This window comes from Grampus griseus, assembly GCF_964374135.1.
Source record: "Grampus griseus genome assembly, chromosome: 19".
Lineage (NCBI taxonomy): Eukaryota > Metazoa > Chordata > Mammalia > Artiodactyla > Delphinidae > Grampus > Grampus griseus.
Window position 1 is genome coordinate 13,381,789 of NC_139013.1, and position 22,673 is coordinate 13,404,461.

Genomic DNA, 22,673 nt, shown 5'->3' on the forward strand with positions numbered 1-22,673 from the left:
ATCAAGGTTTGCTGAACAGTCAGTTCTCGTGGAACCCATACTGAAGTCTTCGTAATACACCTTGCGGGGCATCACGAGCTTCAGGCATAGTTGATGTCAGAATCCACATCCCCCTGTTGGCACCCATGTTATGTCTGAGGCCCACAGACCCTCACAGATATTAATTCACCCACTGACCAACATGTAGAAAATAAATATTCCCGAATGACAAATTTTGCTTCTTGATCCAGAAATTAACATCGTCACAGGACCCATCTCCTCAGCTGCAACCTGTATCAGTTCCCAGTTTGAATATCACCCTTGCTAAAGACCCCAATCCTGTACTCAGTCCCCCAGCCTTACCCCAACCCTAGACGCCCCTCTGTCCTAATCACTGTGTTAGATGCCCCAGCCCCTGCCCCAGGTCCTCTCAGCCAGTGCCCCGGCACACATCCCCTCCAAACACACACACCCACGCGCGCACGCGCGCGCACACACATGCCCCAGCCCCAAGGCTGTGGTCATGACCCACCTTGAGACAGTTGTAGCCAATGATGCAGAGAAAGGCCACCAGCGTATGCAGAAGGCTCAAGCAACGCAAGGCAGGTTCCATGTAGCCCGTGCTCTCCTCCAGGAAGTAGTACACCATGTTCTCATCCTCGTCACCCTCTGCTTCCTCTCCGGCCCCCGAGCCCCAGCCAGAGCCTCCACCTGACCCTGCTCCCGACAGGTCCCCAGCTGCTGAGCTCTCCACATCATCCTCCCCTGGTGGAGAGTCTGAGACCTAAAGGGGGACAGAGGTCAGACAGGGTGGGGACCCGGTGTCCTGGTACCTGGTCTGCCACACCCAGAACTGGGCCCTCGTCAGATACAGTCTCTGCAGGGCTGTCCATCAAGATCAAGGGGTGGGCCCAGGACCCTAGCTAGCAAATCAGATTCTGTCCTGGGAATCTGACTATTGAACTGAGTGACAGGAGCACTGAAAACAGAGTTGATTCGTCTTGATAGTGGAGCCCTAACGAGACTACTTTTAACACTAATATTAACACTAATACTAAAATTAGTAGCAGCTGTCGTTTATTTATACAGCGCCTTTTTTTGTCAGGTACTATTCTGAGTGCCTTACATACATCAGTCCTCTTTTTTTTTTTTTTGGCTGGGCCTCGCACATCTTGCAGGATCTTAGTTCCCTGTCAGGGACTGAACCCACGCCTTCAGCAGTGAAAGCGTGGAGTCCTAACCACTGGACCGCCAGGAAATTCCTCATGTTAATCCTCTTTTAATTCCCACAGCTCTAAGATGTAGGCTCTGTTATTATCCCATATTACAGATGAGGAAATTAAGGCACAGAAAGGTTAAGAACTTTGCCTAACATCATGCAGCCAGTGAGTGGTGGAGCCAGACTCGGATCCTACAGAAGCCATGCTCTGACCATTCTGCTAGACTGCCCCTCTGTCCTGTTATCTAGATCTCGCGCAAGACCCCGAGGGTCCCTTTGTCCTTTGGGAGGCCTGCTTCATAGCCCTCTCCTTCTCTTCCATGAGCTGCCCACTTCCTCCTCCCCACAAATTTCTCTTTAGCTTATGTGAGAACAAAGAGATGTAACCGAATCAGCGGGTGTTGCAGAGAGGGGAAGGCCTGCATCCAGGGGCACAGGGCTGGCCAGTGGCAGAACTGAGCGTGGAACCCAGGATTGATTCCCTGCACTAACTCTCACAGGGCACTCAGGCATCTGTTCCAGATGGACCCAGACACACATACTCACCACCACAGGGGTCTTAAGCTCCAGGTGTTCAGCCTGAACCTTCCTGGGGACCCTGAGCCCAACACCTTGTCCCTGGTGAACTGCAAGGGCCCTGGGAACCCGTTAGGGGCTGAGCCTGCCGCCCCACAGCCCAGGTAAGCGCCTGATCCTCCCGGCCCCTCTTGATCAGCACCTTATAAAACAGCAGGATGAAGTTGATGGCGAATGCCAAGAAGAGGGCAAGGAATCGCAGAGTGTAGAAGTTCCGGGAGAGGTAGTTCTAAGATGAGGAGAGAAAGAAAAAGACAGAGCTCACGGTCCACTCGCTTCCCGGGAGAATTTATCCCAACATTCACCCACAACCCAAGCACCGGGGTCCTTAACATCTGGTCCCACAATCTCCCATTTATTGAGTGCTTCTTGTATACCAAGGCCTGGGCTAAGAGCTTTACATACGTGAACCTGTTTAATTCTCACCCCAACCCTATGAAGTAGGTACTGCTGATGTGCCCACTTTCTGGATGAGGAAATGGAGGCTCAGGGTGGTGAGCTGTCTTGTCCAAGGTTACGTAGCCAAGAAGTGGCAGACCTGGGCTTTGAAGCCAGGCGGTCCAGCTACAGAGTCCACACTCCCAACCACTCTGCCATGCTGCTTCCCGGGTGAGGGTACCCTGTCTGCTTTATCCCGGGCAGAAGACATCTACTTCCACCTCTCCCTTCCTCTTTTTCTCTCCATCCCCCATGCCTTCCCCAAATCCTCACTAAACCACCCTCTGTCCAACATGTTTCCCTCAGCCCCTCATGTCAGGCTGGCCTGGAGAGGAGACAGGACAGATGGAGGCATGGGCCCCGAACTCCCTTCTTCCGGGCCTGGATGAGATGAATTCTCCCCCCACAGGAGGAGCTGGGGCTGGTGTGGCAGCTCCTTCCTGAAGGCTGAGAGCCAAGAAATAGGCCACGGTGGGAGGAACAGAGCCATGGCCTCAGCAGGATTTAGCTCTGGATAGAGGATGGGGGTGGGAAGCTGAGGCCGGTGGCCCCAGGTGCGCAAACGCGGGGAGGCTGGAATAAGGATTGTGAGCAGGGAGAGGCCGAGGAGCCAAGTGGGGACCACCTGAAAATGCTGCCCTGTGCCCAAGTCCTGCTCTGTCTGGGGACGTCTCTGCTCACAGAGATGAGTCTGGCCCAGGTCGGCTCAAGGACAGGGTTGGGGGAGAGGTGGTGTGAATGTTTTCTGGGAGAGGAGGCTTCAGGGTGCCCTTGCTGGGTCCTCACCAAGAACTTCACCCTCTGTACTTCCAGTTCTCCCCAGAATTCCAGGTCCCCGCCTCCAGCCCCCTCCTTCTTTGGAGGGGGGGGAGGAGGAGCTGTCTTCTTGGGGGGTTCTGGTGGGGGTTCGGGGACTTCTTTCTTCTCCCCATTCTCAGCACTGCAGGGCAGGACACAGAAAGAGTGAGCAGGTGCCTGGGAAATGCATTCATTCATTCATTCATTCAAAGCCATGAGCAGGGGCCCACCCCATGCCTGGTCCAGGTCTAGATGGTGCTGGGGACACAGTGGTGAGACAACTTCCAGCCCTGTCCCCATGGGGCTCCAGTCCAATGGGGGTACAGACCCGTCACCAGACAGTGGCAGCCCGGAGTGGTCAGGGCTGGGACGAGGGTAGCTCAGGGGCTTATGGGAGCCCGGAGGAGACACCTCTTCAACTTAGGGGGCATGTCAAGGTCGGCTTCCCAGAGAAGGAGCCACGTGAGCCAACATGGGAAGGAGGAGGAAGGCTGAGATGAAGCGCAGAAGAAGGTTTTACAGGTGGAGGGAACGGCTGGCAGAAAGGCTTGCAGGTAAGAGAGGAGCGCTCATTTCTCTACTGCCTTTCACAGAGGCCCTCCTCCGGGCCTGGGCCTGGGATGGGTGATGCTGAGGTCCCAGAGTGAACAGGACATCCTCAGGGCCTGACCTCCGGAGGCTTCTAGTCCAGGAGGGAGGCAGTGATAGGGGCTGGGCCCCTTGGACCCAAGGCCACTCACTCGGCTTTCTCAGGCTCCGGCTCTGGAGGTACCTCCTCTTCCTCTCCATCCACCTGGCGGCAGGGCAAGTATCAGGGCTGAGCCTGCACCCCAAGCGCCTCTCAGACCTGCCTATTCCTCTCTGTGTCCCCTTCTGGCCGTTTCTCCTGGGCAATCTAAGTTTTACTCCCCACCCCCACCCCCCAGAAGAGGGATCAAGATTCTCATTTTACAGAGGGGAAACTGAGGCTCAGAGAAGTGGAGTGCCTTGGCTAAAGCACTGTGCAGAGTCAGGCTGGCTCCAAGTGGAGCTCTTCTCCCCTCATGGCCTTCCGTCACCTTGACAACCTTCCATCACCTTGACAACCGCACCCCCATGGCACTTATTGCACTGAGGATGGTTTAGGGGCCTCTGTCACGTGGACTACTTAATTCCCTACATCCGCCTGTATCTCTGAGGGTCTTTCCCAGTGTCTCTGACCCTATCTTGGGTCTTTTTAGTTCTTGGTCCTGCTTCTCCTCTAATTTGGTCTCTGGGTCTCTTGCTCTTTCTGGCTCCAGACACTTTTTCCTGTCTCTCCCAGAATCACTACCTTCTTCACCGGGAGACTTCCTCCAGGTCTCCATCTCTGCGTCCATCTCTCAGCGTGTCTCTCTTTGTCTCTGCGTATCTCTCAGGCCCTCTCTCCGCCCTTTTCCTCTCTCTGTGCACCGCTCTCCAACCTCTATTTGTCTCTCTCACCCTGCCTCCTACCCCAATCTCTCCAAAACCCTGATGCCCCAGCCCGCGCTCTCACCCCCAGCTTCCTCTTGATGATGGGGGAGCCCTCGGGCGTGGGCGGCTCCGCCGGCGTCGTGTCACCCATGTCCCCGAGGCCGCCGGCCCCTTCGGGCCGGAAGGGACCATCCTCGGCCACGGCCACAGTCCCGTCGGGGCCTTCTGGGCCGACCTCCTGCGCCGCCGCCTCCTCGTCGCCCACGCCCTCCGCGGAGTCGCCCGCGCCTTCGCCCGCACCCTCGCCGTCCACGTCGCCTCCGGGCCCGGCCGGCTGCTCGCCGTGCACCTCGTCGCCCGTGGGGTCGGGCATGCCCGCCAGGAGCTCGGTCATCGTCACCTTCTTGGCGCCCTCCACCAGGCCGCCGCCGAAGAGCGAGCCCCAGAGCAGGCGCAGCGCGCCCGCCGCCGCCCCCGCGGCCGCCGCCCCCGCGCGCGCCAGCGCCCCCCAGAGCAGCGCGGCCACGGCCGTCGCGGCCTCGCGCGCCGTCAGCCGCCGCAGCCGCCGCACGCGCCGCCGCAGGCTGCGGTAGCTGAGGCCCCGCAGGGCCCGACCCGCCGCCGCCGCCAGCCGCGCCGTCGCGCCCGCCGCCGCCGTCCCCGCCGCGCCCTCGGGCCCCGCCGCGCCCTCCTCTGCGCCCTCGGCGCCCGCCTCCGCCGCGCCCGCGCCCTCGTCGTCGTCCTCCCCCGGCCCGCCCTCGGTCTCCGAGATCTGCGCGGCGATCTGCATCTCGAAGATGGTGTCCTCGCAGAAGCTCACGAAGAGCTCCATCTTCTCCGACTCGCCGCCCTCGTTCACCACGTCGAAGATGAACTGACGCTTCGACTCCTTCACCTGCAGCGCGGGGCGGAGGGGACGTGATGGGGGCGCCGTCAGCGGGGACTTGGGACAACAGCGGTGGCAGCCACGCGCGTTCGCCGCTGTTCTAAGCATCGTCATTTTTATTTTTGAAAGCGAACCTATATAGCGCTCGCTGGAGGTGCACCTGTAAGAACCTCATTAAGGCTAGGCCCTGTATCCAGCATTTTATGTATGGTATCTCATTAAATCCGCACAAACCATCCTAGAAGTAGGGGCCGATATCCCCATTTTACAGATGAGGAAATGGAAGCCCAGAAAGTCACGTGTCTGGGGTGATGCAGCTGAGAGGTGGCAGGTGTAGGATTCGAATTCCCAGCAAGCTGGTTCCAGGATCGATGTTCTTGGCGTCGACAGACTGAGCATAGTGGTTGAGGGCAAAGGTTCTGCAGCCAGCCTGCCTGGGTTCGAATGCTGATTCTGCCACTGAGTTAGACTTAACGCTCTGGGCTTCGGTTTCCCCTTATGTAAATCGGGGAATAATAGTAGGACCCATGCATAAAAGGGCTGGCGTGAGGATTAAATGAGTTAATAGATGCTGAGTGATTAGAACAGTGCCTGGCACCTACCAAACGCCATATAGTGCTTGCTGTTGTGGTACTGCTGCATGAGCGCTAGAGGGCCACGCAGGCAGACGTGGACTCCGGACCCGTAGGAGAACGTGGGAATGGGAAGGAGTGAGCAGGAGGAAGTGGGTGTCTGGAGGAATAACACTAACAGAAAGAGTGTGCACGTGGGGTGCACGTGAGGGGCGGAGCTCCCACAGGGTGTACTAGAGTGTGAAGGGCCAGTGGTGAACCAGGGCTTCCTGCAGATGCAGGGATTTGCAGACGTCCCGGGTGCAAGGACGATGCAACGGCTTTTAAGCCAGATTGCAGAGGAGGATGAGTATACAGTGGTGCCCCGAGGGACACAGGTGAGTGTGCAAAACCTTGGGAGTTCCGGTGGAGTGTGTGAAAGGGCCGATGTGCAAGAGCCTTGTGAGAGGGCACCGGGACTAAGGGAGGAATCGGGTGTGAGGAGGGCGTGGCGGCATGGGAGGACATGGGGAGAACGTGACTGTGCCCGGCTCAGTGCTCGGCGGACATGGGCATATGGGGCAGAGGCATGCAAGGGCCTGGGTGAAACCGCGGGTGGGGAGTGTAAATGTGGGAGGGGTCTGCAATTCATATGGTCAGGGCACGTGCGGCAGGATGAGTGTGCAAGAGGACCCGGGAGTCAGTGTAAGAGGGCCCAGAACGTGAGGGCAGGGCTCAGGGTAGGGCACAAGCCCGGGCGTGCATGAGCCAGGTGTCACTGAGGAGGAGACTCAAGGGGCCCAGGTGTTGAGGAGATGATGGGAGTGCAAGTCTCATGAACTGTGAGTGTTAAGGTGGGAAGGGTGTGCAAGAGCAAGTGGGAGGAGTGTGCAGGTGCCTGGGGGCATCTGAGGAGTAAAAGGGAAGTGGGAGTGCAAGGGGCAGGTAAGGAGCACGCAGGCTCGGCGTGCACTGTGAGTGTGGGCAGGAGGGCCGCCTGGACAGCAGGGGCGGGGCCAGGGGCCGAGCATGCGTGAGGGGCACATGGGAGGGTGAAAGAATGGGAGATGGGAACCACATGCAGGCTAAGTGTGTGAGGTGGGCTGGGGGTGTGCCAGGGCTATGTGGGCATACTTTGGAGCAAGTGAGTGTGTAAGGGGCATTCACACACTTGTAGGCTGGGCATATTCGGGGCACATCAGGTCAAGGAGTAGGCCTGGCCACCAAGGACACACAGGGGCTCTTGTGGGTAGGCTGGTGAGGGCTGTCCAAGTGCTCATGAATGAGCATGGGTGTGCCGGGGCATGTGCGGGTGAATGAGTGAGGACGGGCAACCATATGGCATGCCAGGGCTGCAGGAATGCACACTGGCATCCTCAGAGTGAGTGTGCAAGAGAGGTGCACGCACACGTGGGCCCAGCATAAGTGGGAAGGGTATTGTGTGCTAGGAACTCAGAGGGCATTTGGGGGCACAAAATGCCAGTCATCAGGGCACCCTAGAGCCCCCACGGTGCGAGTGCAAAAGTGGGCATAGGCAGGCCAGGGCCGAGAGAGGGCATACCAGGGGCTGCTGGTAAGGTGAGCAAGGTGTGTGTAACGACGTGGGTTCAAGTACAAGAGTGTGGGTGTGGTCGCATCAGGATTATAAGAGCTCCCGGGGTGAGTGTACAAGTGGCAGGCGTGGTGTGCGAGCAGCCACAGTGAGGGCCCACAGGCGCTGCTGCATGTATAAGGGTATATGTCCATGCCGGGTCTGCACGAGGTGGGCGTGGGAGAACCGGGGTGCGCAAGGGCACAGCAGCACCCCTACAACGTGTGCAGAAGGGTGGGCGTGGGCTTGCACGAGCGGAGCAGGGACACACCAGGGTCTGCAGAGCGGATGTGCGAAGTGTGCACAGCCCCATGTGTGGTCCAAGCGTGCCAGGAGCATGCCCCGAAGCCCCGGGAGGCAAGCATGCGCGTGTGCGGGGCCACCGACCTGGGGCATCTCCCACTGGGTGCGGTTGGTCTCCGAGATCTCGAAGTAGATACGCTCGATGCGGCGGGAGGCGCCCATGATCTCGATGCGGCCCAGGTAGGGCCGGAAGTACTCGAGGATGCTCTCGGCCAGCTCGAGGAAGTTGCGCAGGCGCGGGTCGTGAGGCACGTGCTCCGACAGGTTGGTGAGCAGCACGGCCACGTTGAAGCCGATGTCGCGGGCTGGCTCCTGGAAGCGGTTGGCAAACTCCTCGCAGTCGATCATCTCGTTCTCATCCGCTTCGGAGCACGAAAGCAGGAACTGGATTTCTGGACCAGTGAACTGCTTCTGGCTGTCCATGGCCTGGAGGGTGGGCAGCGGTGAGCGGGGGAGGTCAGAGGGGTGGCCTAGGGAGCCCCAATGCCTTTCCCGAAAGAACTGTGGACTTTTCATAAGGAGAGAAAAATCCAGAATCATATAACCAGCACCCAAGGCTGACGTCCAGCAGGTTGGTATGGGTGAGGCTGTACCAGCTATTAAAACACTGAATGTTATGGGACTTCCCTGGTGGCGCAGTGGTTAAGAATCTGCCTGCCAATGCAGGGGATACGGGTTCGAGCCCTGGTCTGGGAAGATTCCACATGCCGCGGAGCAAATAAGCCCGTGCGCCACAACTACTGAGCCTGCGCTCTAGAGCCCGCCAGCCACAGCTACTGAGCCCACGTGCCACAACCATCGAAGCCCGCGCGCCTAGAGCCCGTGCTCCGCAACAAGAGAAGCCACCGTATCGAGAAGCCCGCGCACCGCAACAAAGAGTAGCCCCCGCTCGCCGCAACTAGAGAAAGGCCGTGCACAGCAGTGAAGGCCCAATGCAGCCAAAAGTAAATAAATAAATTTATTTATTAAAAAAAATACTGAATGCTGCATTTCCACAAAGCTGAGCTACCATCCACTGTCAGATAAAGTCCATTTTCAGAGATGGTAAGATGTGAATCGATGAAACTCGGCACTTGTGTAGCAGCTGGTAAAGAGATGCCGCCCCAAGCTCCCTGCCTGCCATCCTGGTGAGTCCCCGCAGGCCTGCTCTCCACCCGTCCTCCCCCCACGTGATGACACCTGTGGTCTGTACCAGAGGCTTTCCTGACCCTCTGGCTGCAGCTGGGGCCTGTCCAGCCGAGGTCGGGGAGCAGCAGGAGGATGGACTTGTGGCATTTCTGTCCTCGGCTCCCTCCCCGTGCTGGCTGTATCTCTCCGCCAAAGGTCAGTTCTGCCGTCCTGTCCACACAGCTCCTTCTGTCTCTGAGTTCGATAATTATCCTTTCCTCCAGGCCAGCCCCCTTACAGCTAGGGCCCTGACTGATACATGCCACCACCTCTGCCCCTTCCCCAAGGCCCTTTGGTCCCCCATCCTACCATTTCCAGCAACTAAGTAACTGGCACCTGACACAATGGAGGCCACCAAATTTCAACTGGGAATAAAGTCGTATGCCCGTCACCCAAGAACATATTTTCAGCTACTGTATATGTAAGAACGATAACATGACAGGTATGATTGGAGCCCTCTGTGTACCCTTCTCTTGCTCCATTACCCCCACCCTCCCTCAAGGTATCCACCGAGGAGTTGGTGTATCCTTCCAAAGAACTATGTGTAACGTGGATGGACCTAGTGGGTATTATGCTTAGTGAAATAAGTCAGACAAAGACAAATACTGTATGTTATCACTTATATGTGGAATCTAAAAAATAAAACAAGTGAATGAATATAACAAAACAGAAACAGACTCACAGATATAGAGAACAAATTAGAACAAACCAGTGAGGAGAGGGCATGGGGGGAGGGGCAAGATAGGGATAGGAGATTAAGAGATACAAACTACTATGAATAAAATAAACAAGCTACAAGGACATATTGTACAGCACAGAGAATATAGCCAATATAGATATTTTTTTCGTTACGCGGGCCTCTCACTGTTGTGGCCTCTCCCATTGCGGAGCACAGGCTCCGGATGCGCAGGCTCAGCGGCCATGGCTCACGGGCCCAGCCACTCCGCGGCATGTGGGATCTTCCCGGACCGGGGCACGAACCCGTGTCCCTGCATCGGCAGGCGGACTCCCAACCACTGCGCCACCAGGGAAGCCCATAGCCAATATTTTATGATAACTTTAAATGGAGTATAATCTATAAAAATATTGAATCACTATGTTGTACACTGAAACTAATATAATATTGTAAATCAACTATACTTCAATAAAAAAAGATGTGTCCGTACTTCTACTACTTATATTCTGTCATTTTCTCACACAAAAAATTTGGTATCCTGTGCATTATTTTGATTTAAAGAATATTATAATTATAATCATGTAATTTGAAACTTGCTTTTTTCACTCAGCTGTACGTTTTCAAGATCTATCCATGTTGATATATAGATCAAATGAATGCATTTTCACTGCTGTGTAGTATTCCTGTTTTATAAACACAACACTCTATCTATTCTCCTGATGACAGACATTTAGTTTATATCCAGTTTTTAACTTTACACACACTTTCATTAAACGTTCTTGTACTGATCTTCAATGCACTCTTTGCAAGAGGTTCTCTGGGGCAGCCTTTCAAATGTTTTGACCACACCTATAGTAAGAATGCATTTTATAATGACTCAAAAAAAAAAGTTTTCACGACACAATTCTGACTTTTGCTATGTAACACACTCTGCAATGTTCTATTCTATTTTATTTTTAAAGATGCTGGTCATGACTTAACTAAATTTCATGACCAACAGATGGGTTGCAACGTGGTTTGAGAAACACTGCTCTGGGGTATGAACAGAAGCGAAATCTTCTGGCTCTAAAAAATGCTTTGTAGCCAAGAACTTTGCAAAATGCTTTCTAAATGAGTAACATGCTTTGCAAATCATGAAGGGCTCTAGAAACCACAGAGCGTGGAGACATAATCACACAGGAACTGTTCACCTTCTACCATCACGCCATCAGCCTGACTCCTTCCCTTATGATACAGTGTGACACTGTCCCTCTTAAAATCTGACACCCCCCCAACCATGCTCCACATTGTGCATTTGCCTATCCCCTTCTTTTGAAATACCTTTTTCTCTGACTGTTGTCAGTTTCCTTGGCTGGAGTCTCCTTCTCTTCCAGACGTCTAAAAGTTGGAGGGGCTCCAGGCCTGGAATTTGCATGCTTTTCTTGAGATATACACTCGTCATGGAGATGTCATTGAGGCCTGGTCCTCCGAAAGCCATCCCGTGCCAATGATGGTAAAGCCTACGTCCCAGCCCTGACTGCCCCCCAGAATCCATACACTTAACAGGGGAAGCCTTACCTGACATCTCTTTGTGGAAATGGCCAAAACTGACCTCTTGATTGCAAAACCTCTCCTCCCACAGTCTTACCCATCTCCGGAATCGCATCACCACCCACCCAGGTGCTTAAGTTAAAATCTTTGAGTCATCCTTGATTCCTTTCTTTTATCTCACTACCCACACCTAATCCATCAGCAAATCTGTCAGCTCTACTTTCAAAAGATCTAGGACACACACACTTCTGCCCCCTCCATGGCCCCTACCCTGGTTTTGTCCCCCATTGGACCCTCACAGCAACCTTCTCCCTGGTCTCCCTTCTCCTCTTCTATCCCCACAGTCTCTTCCCCACCCACCCACAGTCGGAGGGACCCTGTGAACATCTGAGTCAGGTCACATTCCTCCCCTGCTCAGAATCCTCCCTTAGCTCCATCTCATTCAGGCCAAAAGTCAGAGTCCTCCCTGCAGCCAACCAGTGTCAGCACATCTGCCCCCCTCACCTCTCAGACTTAAAGTTTTCCTCTCCCCGCCCCCAACAGCCCTCTCCAGCCATACTGGCCTCCTTTGCATCCCTCTTATTCCCACTTTTCAGCCTTTACACTTGTTGTCCCTTGTCCTGGGGATGCCACAGCCTCCCCTAACTTCACAGGGTAGCTTTCAGCTCTTGGCTTCAATGTCCCCTTCTAGAAAGACCTTCCCTGACCACCCAATTTACAGGGCTTACTCTACGCATGCTCTCTTGCACACCACCCTGCTCACTTCCTTCAGACCACAGGTTATAACCTGAAATTATTTTGTTTCTTTACTTATTTTCATCTGACAGCCACTGGGCTGTCAGTCTCTGTTTTGTTCACTGCTACACACAGTACGTGCTCAACGCATGTTTGTCAAATGAATTAAGCATCTTGAAAACTGAAAAGACTTTTTAACTTTGTTATACTTTTTGAAAATTAAGAAGTCCTTAAAAAAAACACCTAACCTTGTTCTTTTAAACCATAAAAAAATTGAAAAGCATATTGTAAAATACAAAAGTTTGTAAAGAGTCTGGGAATCATAGGACGCTTTGGGTTTGGGAAACCATATGATGTTTGGTAAAGGTTAGACATTTAGAAATGAGAATATTGCCATTTTGCAATCTCTAATGAACTAATGTGTCTGGGCATTGAATATCAGTGGTTGCTGACATCACAAAAGGAGAGATGACGGGACAGGATGTGCCTCTTGACGGACGTATGAAGCACCACAAAGGAAGGTGTTGGTGAAAAATAAAAACAAAAACTCCAAACCTGAATCTGATTGAGCTTCTTGACCCAAGTCCCAGTTTACAGGGAATGCAGGGGACAGAGGAACACGTTAAATGACACCACAAAGTTGCATCAGCCAGATCAAAACTGTGGGAAACTCTACAACTAGGAGAGCACTAATGACAGCTACGAGCCACATGTGGCTACTGAGCCCTTGAATCATGGCTGGTGCAAAGTGAGGTGTGCTGACAGTGTAAAATACATATGGATTTTAAAGACTCAGTATAGGACTTCTCTGGTGGCGCAGTGCTTAAGAATCCACCTGCCAATTCAGGGGACGTGGGTTCAATTCCTGGTCCGGGAAGATCCCACATGCCGCGGAGCGACAAAGCCTGTACATCACAACTACTGAGCCTGCCCTCTAGAGCCTGTGAGCCACAACTACTGAAGCCCGCGCACCTAGAGCTCGTGCTCCGCAACAAGAGAAGCCACCACCCGCCGCAACTAGAGGAAGCCTGCATGCAACAACAAAGACCCAACACAGCCAATAAATAAATAAATAAATGTTCCTTAAAAAAAAAGACTTAGTATAAAAAAAAGAATTTAAAATATCTGATAATTTTTACATTGACTATATGTTGAAATATTATTTGGGTAGAGTAGGTTAAATAAAACATGGTTAAAAATAATTTCACGTGTTTCTTTTTACTTTTTTTTTTTTTTTTTTTTTGCGGTACGCGGGCCTCTCACTGTTGTGGCCTCTCCCGTTGCGGAGCACAGGCTCCGGACGCACAGGCCCAGCCGCTCTGCGGCATGTGGGATCTTCCCGGACCGGGGCACGAACCCGTGTCCCCTGCATCGGCAGGTGGACTCTCAACCACTGCGCCACCAGGGAAGCCCTCTTTTTACTTCTTTTTTTAAATGTAAGTATTAGAAATTTCTTTTTTTAAAAATATTTATTTATTTATTTTTGGCTGTGTTGGGTCTTAGTTGTGGCACGCGGGATCCTTCCTTGCAGTGCACGGGCTCTTCGTTGCGGCACATGGGCTTCTCTCTAGTGGTGCAAGAGCTCCAGAGCGCGTGGACTTAGTAGTTGCAGTGCGTGGGCTTAGTTGCCCCGTGGCATACGGGATCTTAGTTCCCCCGACCAGGGATCAAACCCGCGTCCCCTGCATTGGAAGGTGGATTCTAACCATTGGACCACCAAGGAAGTCCCAGAAATTTCTTAAGTATATGTGTTGCCCTCATTGTATTTCTATCGGGCAGTGCTGCTCTACAGGACCAGCAACCCAGGTATCCATCAGATAAACTGCCAGGTAAGGGAAAAGTGATGGAGGGGCAGCAGTAGATAAAAGGAGGTTTAAAGAAACAGCAACCAGGGACTTCCCTGGTAGTGCAGTCGTTAAGAATCTGCCTGCCTATTCAGGGGACACAGGTTTGAACCCTGGTCTGGGAAGATCCCACATGTTGTGGAGCAACTAAGCCCCTGTGCCACAACTACTGGAGCCTGCACACCGCCACAAAGAGTAGCCCCTGCTCTCCGCAACTGGAGAAAGCCCACGCGTAGCAACGAAGACCCAACACAGCCAAAAATAAATAAGTAGATAATTTTTTTTTTTAAAAAAAGGAGAATTTAAGAAATAGCAACCAATAGCACTGGGTGGCCTTGTTTGGATCCTGCTTCAAAGAAATTACAAAAAATTATATGTGGTCTTTAGAAGATCTGGAAATGTGAACGTTGGCCAGACATTTGATGATTTAATGAACTACGGATCTTTTTCATTTTGTCTTTATTGCTTTGTTTTTAGTTAGGAGTGATAATGACACTGTGGTTTGTTAAATAGAAGGAAAGCTTTTTAAGACCGTATATTGTATAGTTCCATTTATATGAAGTGTCCAAAACAGGCAAATCTATAGAGACAGAAAGTAGATTAGCTGCCAGGGGCCTGAGTGGGGGAAATGGAAGTGACCGCTAAAGGGTATGGGGTTTCTTTCTGAGGTGATTAAAATGTTCTAATTAGATTGTAGTGATGCTTGCACAATTCTGTGAATATATCAAAAAAACATTAAGTTGTACCTTTTAAATGGGTGAATTTTATAGCATATGAATTATATCTCAATAAAGATGTTTTTTAAAAGGAAGTCTTTTAATTTAGAGATAGGTACAAAAACATTTGCTAACAAAAAACAATAAAGAAAACCACAAAATAGTACTAACTAAGAATAAATTAGTAGCCTGAAATGTGTTTTCACCCACCAGGAAGGGCTTTCCAAACTGTAGTAGATGTTTTGGAATCTGCAAAGTACTTACCATTGGAGACATGTTTTGCAAACTGTCAAGAACACTGTCAACCACGAAGAACTTGGGAAGCTCTAAAATAATTCTATATATTTTTCTTTTCTTAATAAATTTATTTATTTATTCATTTATTTAATTTTTGTCTGCATTGGGTCTTCGCTGCTGCACGCGAGTTTTCTCTAGTTGCTGACAGCGGGGTCTACTCTTTGTTGCGGTGCGCGGGCTTCTCATCGCGGTGGCTTCTCCTGTTGCGGAGCACAGTCCCTAGGCGCGCGGGCTTCAGTAGTTGTGGCACACGGACTTAGTTGCTCCGCGGCATGTGGGATATTCCCGGACCAGAGATCAAACCAGTGTCCCCGGCATTGGCAGACAGATTCTTAACCACTGCGCCACCAGGGAAGCCCTCTATATATTTTTCAGTGAAGATTTACATATGAACGGAAATGCAGAAATAAATGTCCAGAGATATGAACATCTAGAGGATAACTGTGGCAGCCTTTGAAGAGGCGGGATGAGAGTAGGGTTGGGTATGGGGACCAAAGGTAACCTCAACCATAGCTATAAGTTCTGAATTTCTCTACAAAAGGACTGAATCCCTGTATTATCTATTCTGTTAAAAATTAATAAAATATTTAAAATAATTTTCTACATAAAAAGCAAGTCTTATGCATGGCCAACCCTCTCTCCCCAAAGCCAACCAACCAACCAACAAAACAAACCACCATAAGCAAAGTCAAAAGACAAATGCTGAACTAGAAAAAAGAAGGACACCTCATATCACTAACAAAGTTATAGTCAGCCAAATATAGAAATCAAGAAGAAAAACACCAACATCCCAATAGAAAAGTAAACCAAAGCCATGGTCAGTTCACTGAACAAGTAATACAAAAGAAGTAACATGAAAAGATGCCTAATTGCACTCGTAACAGGAGAAATGTGAATTAAAACTTCACTCAATACCTTTTTTCACCTATCAGATTGGCAAAAATCCAAATATTTGACAATGTGGTCTGGTGGTGAGGCTGTGGGAAAACAGGCAGTCTCACATTTTACTAATGAGAAGGAAAAATGCAGGGCAAGATCGGTCCAAATGACAAATGAATTTACCCTTTAACCCAGCAATCCCACTTTTGGAAGTTTACCTTTAGATACAACTCACGTACAAAGTGATGTACATACAAAGGTAATTGTTCTAGCCAGCATTGCTAGTGGCCCATGTGGAGCCTTCCTCAACACTCTTACTGGAAATCAGCAGTATAAATTTACAATATCTGTCCTATAAACGGCACCTTTGTACAGTGCACAACTTGTACAACTATCCATGGCCACCCTAATGACAGCATGTGTTGTAATGGCAAAAGACTGGGGAAAAGTGAGTGTCCATCGACAGGGAATAATCAAATAAACCATAATATATACACAAAGTGGAGTACTGGAAACCTATAAAAAATAATCAGGACACTCCCTATATCTCTAGAATATATTGTTAAGTGATACAGGCCAATGTATATAGCTTATTACCTATTATGTAAGAAAAGAGGAAAATAATATCTGGAGAAAATGATAGAAGGACACAAAAAAAGAAACTAATGCTTACTCACAGCAGTGGGGGTGAAGGAAGCGTAGGTTGAGAAAGGGGAGGGAATGAGACTTCTCACACTTCATACTTTGCTATATTTTACTTTAAAAATTATGTGAATGTATTATTTATTCAAAAAATAAAGCCAATGCACTTTTAAAGTTACAGATTGTAACTTTGTGAAACAGATATTGAGCTACAAAATGTTGTGCACGTGACATCAAATCTTGTGATTTGTGAAACCCTGAATCGTCAGGAGGGATCTTTGCCCATTTTTTAAAAAATCACCTTATAACTGAAAGTTTGTACCCTTTCACCAAACTCTCCCTTTTTCCACCACCTCCCAGCTTATGGAAACCACTCACTTTTCTACTCTCTGTTTCTGAGTTTGACTTTTGTTTTTAGATTTCACATATGTGATACCATGCAGTATCTGTCTTTCTCTGGCTGGCTTATTTCACTTAGTGTAATGCCCTCCAGGTTCATCCATGTTGCTGCAAATGACAAGATTTCCAGCCTTAACCAAGGCTGAATGATATTTCACACACACACATACACACATACCACATCTTCTTTATCCATTCATCCATAGACAGATACTTAGGTTGTTTTCACACCTTGGCTATTATGAGTAATGCTGCAATGAATGTGAGAGTGCAAACATCGCTTTGCAATTATAGTTTCATTTCCTTTGCATAGATACCCAGAAATGGGATTCCTGGGTCCTACTGTAGTTCTGTTTTTAATTTCCTGAGGAACTTCCATTCTGTTTTCCATAGTGGTTGCACCAGTTTACATTCCCACCAACAATGGACAAAGATACCCTTTTCTCTACATCCTTGCCACACTTGTTATCTCTTGTTTTTTCGATAACACCCATCCTAAAAGGTGTGAGGTGATATCTCACTGTGGTTTTGATTTGCATTTTCCTGATGATTAGTGATATTGAGCACTTTCTCTTGTACCTGTTGGCCATTTGTATGTCTTCTTTGGAATAATGTCTATTCAGGTCCTTTGCCCATTTTTAAATTGGGTTATTGGTTTTATTGCTTTTGAGCTATAATGACTTCTTTGTATATTTTGGATATTAACCCCGTATTAAATATGTGGTTGGCAAATATTTTCTTCCATTCCGTAAGTTGCCTTTTTTTTTTTTTTTTTTTTTGCAGTACATGGGCCTCTCACTGTTGTGGCCTCTCCCGTTGCGGAGCACAGGCTCCGGACGCGCAGGCTCAGCGGCCATGGCTCACGGGCCCAGCCGCTCCGCGGCATGTGGGATCTTCCCGGACCGGGGCACGAACCCACGTCCCCTGCAACGGCAGGAGGACTCTCAACCACTGCGCCACCAGGGAAGCCCAGCTGTCTTTTTTTTGTCGATGGTCTCCTTTGCTGAGTAGAGTCATTTTAAAATTATAAATGATGCGACTTTAGCTCCCGCACTGTCCTTTTTGGTTCTCTTGCAGTCCCTACTGAGACTCTCACCCTAACCTGCCTGTCTTGAGAGTCGAGCTGGGACTCCCCAGAGAGGGCCTGGCACCCAGGAGGTGCTCACTGACTGTTTATTAGGCTAGATTAGTGGATGAATCTGGAGGCAGTGTACTCTGGAACCAGACTGCCTGAGTTCTAATCCCAGCTTTGTTACTTATCAGTTGTGTGACCTTAAGCACAGCACTTTAACCTTCCTGTGCCTCAGTTTCCACTTCTGCAAAATGGGAATAAAAAATAGTCCTTACTGGGACTTCCCTGGTGGTCCAGTGGTTAAGAATCCACCAATGCAGGGGACACGGGTTTGAGTCCTGGTCCAGGAAGATCCCACATGTCGCAGAGCAACTAAGCCCGTGTGCCACAACTACTGAGCCTGCGCTCTAGAGCCCATGAGCCGCAATTACTGAAGCCCACATGCCTAGAGCCTGTGGTCCACAACAAGAGAAGCCACCACAGTGAGAAGCCCGCGCCCCACAACAAAGAGTAGCCCCCGCTCACCGCAACTAAAGAAAGCCCGCGCACAGCAATGAAGACACAACGCAGCCAAAAAAAAAAAAGTCCTTACTACCTAAGGGTTACTGTAAATTAACATTCATTTACACACAGGACCTGACACAGGTGAGAACATGATACATATTAGCTCTTATTTCTGAAGGTGCAGGGCTCAGGGACAGTGACGTTTAAGAGGCTGCGAGGGCGACAAATAAAGACGCAGACCTACTAGAGAATGGACTTGAGGACCCGGGGAGGGGGAAGGATAAGCTGGGACGAAGTGAGAGAGGCATGGACATATATACACTACCAAATGTAAGGTAGATAGCTAGTGGGAAGCAGCCGCATAGCACAGGGTGATCAGCTCGGTGCTTTGTGACCACCTAGAGGGGTGGGATAGGGAGGGTGGGAGGGAGGGAGACGCAAGAGGGAAGAGATATGGGAACATATGTATATGTATAACTGATTCACTTTGTTATAAAGCAGAAACTACCACACCATTGTAAAGCAATTATACTCCAATAAAGATGTTAAAAAAAAGAGCCTGCGAGAGATTGGCAGGGAAGGTGGGGGTCCCAGGAATGCGTGGCACAGACGCCCAGGGGAGCAAGGCATTGCCGAGGGGGAGGAAATGGCCGACTGTGGCAAACGCGGCCAAGATGACAAGTCAGAGGAAAGATTTAGGGTGAAGAGGTCACTGATGATCTTAGCTGGTGTAGTTTCAGGAGAGTGACAGGGACAGAAGCCCCGAATCAGGGAAGGAGTGGGAGGTGAGAAAGGAGTGAGTGAGGGTAGATAGCTCTTGGGAGGCGTGGCTGAGAAGCGGGGAGACAGAGAGGCAGGGAGGCTCTCAGAAGGCAACTGGGAGGCATGGGGCACTTTGTATTCAACTCAGGAGACCCTGGGTTTATTTAAATGCTGACGGACAACAGTGATTGCAATCCCTAGAATAAAATAAGAAGTCATGAGTCTATACCCATACAAATGAATGAGTGAATGAACGAACAAACAAACAAACAAATAAATAAATGGAGGAGAAGGGAAAAACTCTTCCTTACAGTAAAATCGTATCTAGTGTGTGGAGGAAAGGGAACCCTCTTACACCGTTGGTGGGAATGTAAATTGGTGCAGCCACTACGGAAAACAGTATGGAGGATCCTCAAAAAACTAAAAATAGAGTTGCCATACGATCCAGCCATCCTACTCCTGGGCACACACCCAGAGAAAACTATATTTCAGAAAGATACATGCACCCTTATATTCATAGCAGCACTATTTGCAATAGCCAGGACATGGAAACAACCTAAATGTTCATTGACAGATGAATGGATAAAGAAGATGTGGTCCAAATATACAGTGGAATATTACTCAGTCACAAAAAAGAATAAAATAATGACATTTGCAGCAACGTGGATGGACCTAGAGATTATCATACTAAGCAAACTAAGTCAGAAAGAGAAAGGCAAATACCACATGATAGCACTTATGTGTGAATCTAAAATATGACACAAATGAACACATCTGTGAAACAGAAACAGACTCACAGATATAGAGAACAGACTCGTGGTTGCCAAGGGAGAGGGGGAGGTGGGGGAGGGAAGGATTGGTAGTTTGGGATTAGCAGATCCAAACTATCACATGTAGGGTGGATAAACAACAAGGTCCTACTCTACAGCACAGGGAACTATACTCAATATCCTGTGGTGATCAACCATAATGGAAAAGAATATGAAAAAGAATATATATATATATATATGTATAACCAAACCACTTTGCTATACTGTAGAAATTAACACAACATTTTATTGCAATATGGTAAGTCAACCATATTGCAATAAAATGAAAAAAGGTACCTAGTAAAGGTAAAGGGTACAGGGAAGTTAGAAAACCACCATTTCTCAACTGCCATAGTAGTAATCGTTGAGACAAGTATCACTGATAGTTGCTAACCCTGAGAGGGTGCGCAGGATATTTACATAGTCTCAAAGCACATCTTCACAAGATACCAAGGGGAACGATAGTATCAGTACAGTGGAGACTCTGGTAAACACCACCTTCACCATGTGACCAAGCTAACACCAACTGTAATGGGAAGAACCAACATCACATGCCTCCTGATAGAAAGCACTGAGAAAGACATAGCCCTCCTCTGATATTCCTGCCAAAGGCGTATAACCTGAATCGAATCACAAGGAAAACTCAGACAAACCCACACTGAGGGCCATCCTATAAAACAACTGGCCTCTATTTTCAAAAATATCGAGATCATAAGAGGCAAAGACAGATCAAGGAAGGGTTCCAGATTGAAGGGAGCTAAAGAGACAGGATGCCTAAATGTAATCCCTGATCCTGGACTGGATCCTTGACAAGGAAAAAAATTTCTTCAAGAGCAAAAACTGAATAAAGTTTGTAGATAGCAGGATTGTCTCAATGTTGATTTCCTGATTTGAATAATTGTTTTGTGGTTATGTAAGGGAATGAACTTGTTCTCAGGAGATACACACTGAAGTATTTAGAGGTAAAGAGGAATTATGATAGAGCAAATGAGGTAAAAAGTTAATATTTGGGGGACTTCCCTGGTGGTCCAGTGGCTGAGACTCCAAGCTCCCAATGCAGGGGGCCCTGGTCAGGGAACTAGATCCCACACGCCGCAACTAAGACCACTCATGCCGCAATTAAAGATCCCATATGCTGCAACTAAAAGATCCTGCACACCGCAACGAAGACCCCCCTTGTGCTGCAACTAAGACCCAGCACAGCCAAATAAATAAATAAATAAATAAATAAATAAATAAAATGTTAACATTTGGGCAATCCGGGTGAAAACGTATTCAGAAATTTTATGTACTGTTCCTGCAACTCCTCCATAAGACTGAAGTTATTTCAAAGGAAAAATTTAACAAAATGGTGATGGAAAAGATCTGTCAGTAATAATAATAGGTAATATCTCTTGTACTCTCCTGTGTTCCAGGCACTGCCCAGGCTCTGTTCACCCACTGCCTAACCTCAAAGCAGTCCTGTGAAACAGTTAATGTTATTATCTTAGCCCCACTTCACAGAGGAACCTGAGGCTTAGAGCGGATGAGTGGCTTACCTGGGGTCGAAGGGTTGGCAGAGGCAGGTGAGTGGGCTCCTGGACAGAGCTGGTTCCTGCATTTCCCTCCTAACAGCCTCATTATTTAGACCTGCAGTGGTCGTTAGTGACTGCCTCTCCCTTTAGTCTATAAGCCCCATGAAGGCAGGGCTGTGTCTGTCTCAATCATTGCTGTGTCCATGGTATCAGCACAGAGCCCAACACAGAGGAGAAACCCAATAGATGGTTATCAACTGAATAACTGATCTCTATTTATAATAATGATAATATTATGACTGTTAATAATGATAATAGAAATAAGGTTCTCATTTGTGTTGATGCATTTCATCTTCAAAACAAGTCCAAGGATGATAATTTTATCCCCGTTTTACAGATAAGGAAACTGAGGCATCCAGAGAAGTCTCTTGCCTACAGCAGGCAGCCAGAAGGGCATGACTGGTACTTGGCACCCCACCCATCCGCCTTCCAGTACTCACCTTCTGGAAGTCCTTCTTGGAGATGAGGCCACGGGGGTCAGTGACGTAGTCCTGGAAGGCCTCAGAGCCCACAATGTCCTTGAGTTTCAGGAACATGTCAAAGAACTTGAGGATCATCTCCACGTTGGATGAGGATTCCACAAGCATGTCCACCATCTGCCGGGCAATCATGCCGTTCACCACGTTCCCTGCAGGCAGCCCCAGGTCAGTGTGGCTCAACAGAGCCTCCCTTCTGGATCCCCATTGGGCTTGCCGCCCTCTCCAGCTCAGGAGCCACCAGGATCCACTGCGCTGGTGGAAGCTTCCCTGGCCAGCTCCTGTACCTCCCCTCAGAGGGCAAGGGTCACTTTCTGATCTGCCTCGGCATCAGGTGTGAACCTGGCTGATTCTGTCTATGTCCTCCTCCCCCGATAGCTGGGGGAGTCATCAACAAGGATAACAATGGCATAAACTAATGGCGGGTCCAGATGCCATGCCAGGTGCTGCACTGACACGACCTCATCTTTGTAAGGAACGTGTGTCACTATTCATCTTTATAGATGAGGAAACAGACTCAGAGAAATCTCAAACTCAGGGTTACACAGCCAGTAAAGGGGGTGGGGAGGACTTGAACCCAGAGCTGCCTGACCTCAGAGCTCACACCACCTAAGCCTTCCACTAGCCCACAGAGGCCAGGCAGGTCCACAGATGAGTGAGGTAGGCCAAAGACAAGACAACAGGGAGAGGTGGAGACTGTGGTAAACTGGGACCCCACACCCCCTCTAAAGCAAACTGGCTCCACCTTTTTTTTCAACAGAATTTTATTTATATTTATATTTATTCTTTTTTTTTTTTTGGCTGTGCCACACAGCT

At 49.5% G+C, this 22,673-nt stretch overlaps 1 protein-coding gene across 2 annotated transcripts in view; it reads right to left on the minus strand.

Annotated features, from left to right (window-relative positions):
• Positions 1-22,673, minus strand: part of RYR1 (ryanodine receptor 1) — a 118,158-nt gene that overhangs the window by 8,539 nt on the left and 86,946 nt on the right. For both annotated transcript variants that reach the window (XM_082676282.1, XM_082676281.1), the window contains 7 exons: positions 21,822-22,009; positions 7,860-8,201; positions 4,527-5,339; positions 3,751-3,803; positions 2,999-3,152; positions 1,917-2,003; positions 512-763 (listed from right to left, as the gene is read on the minus strand). In XM_082676282.1, the coding sequence (XP_082532408.1) occupies positions 512-763; positions 1,917-2,003; positions 2,999-3,152; positions 3,751-3,803; positions 4,527-5,339; positions 7,860-8,201; positions 21,822-22,009 (1,889 nt within the window). The remainder of the gene's footprint in view (positions 1-511; positions 764-1,916; positions 2,004-2,998; positions 3,153-3,750; positions 3,804-4,526; positions 5,340-7,859; positions 8,202-21,821; positions 22,010-22,673) is intronic.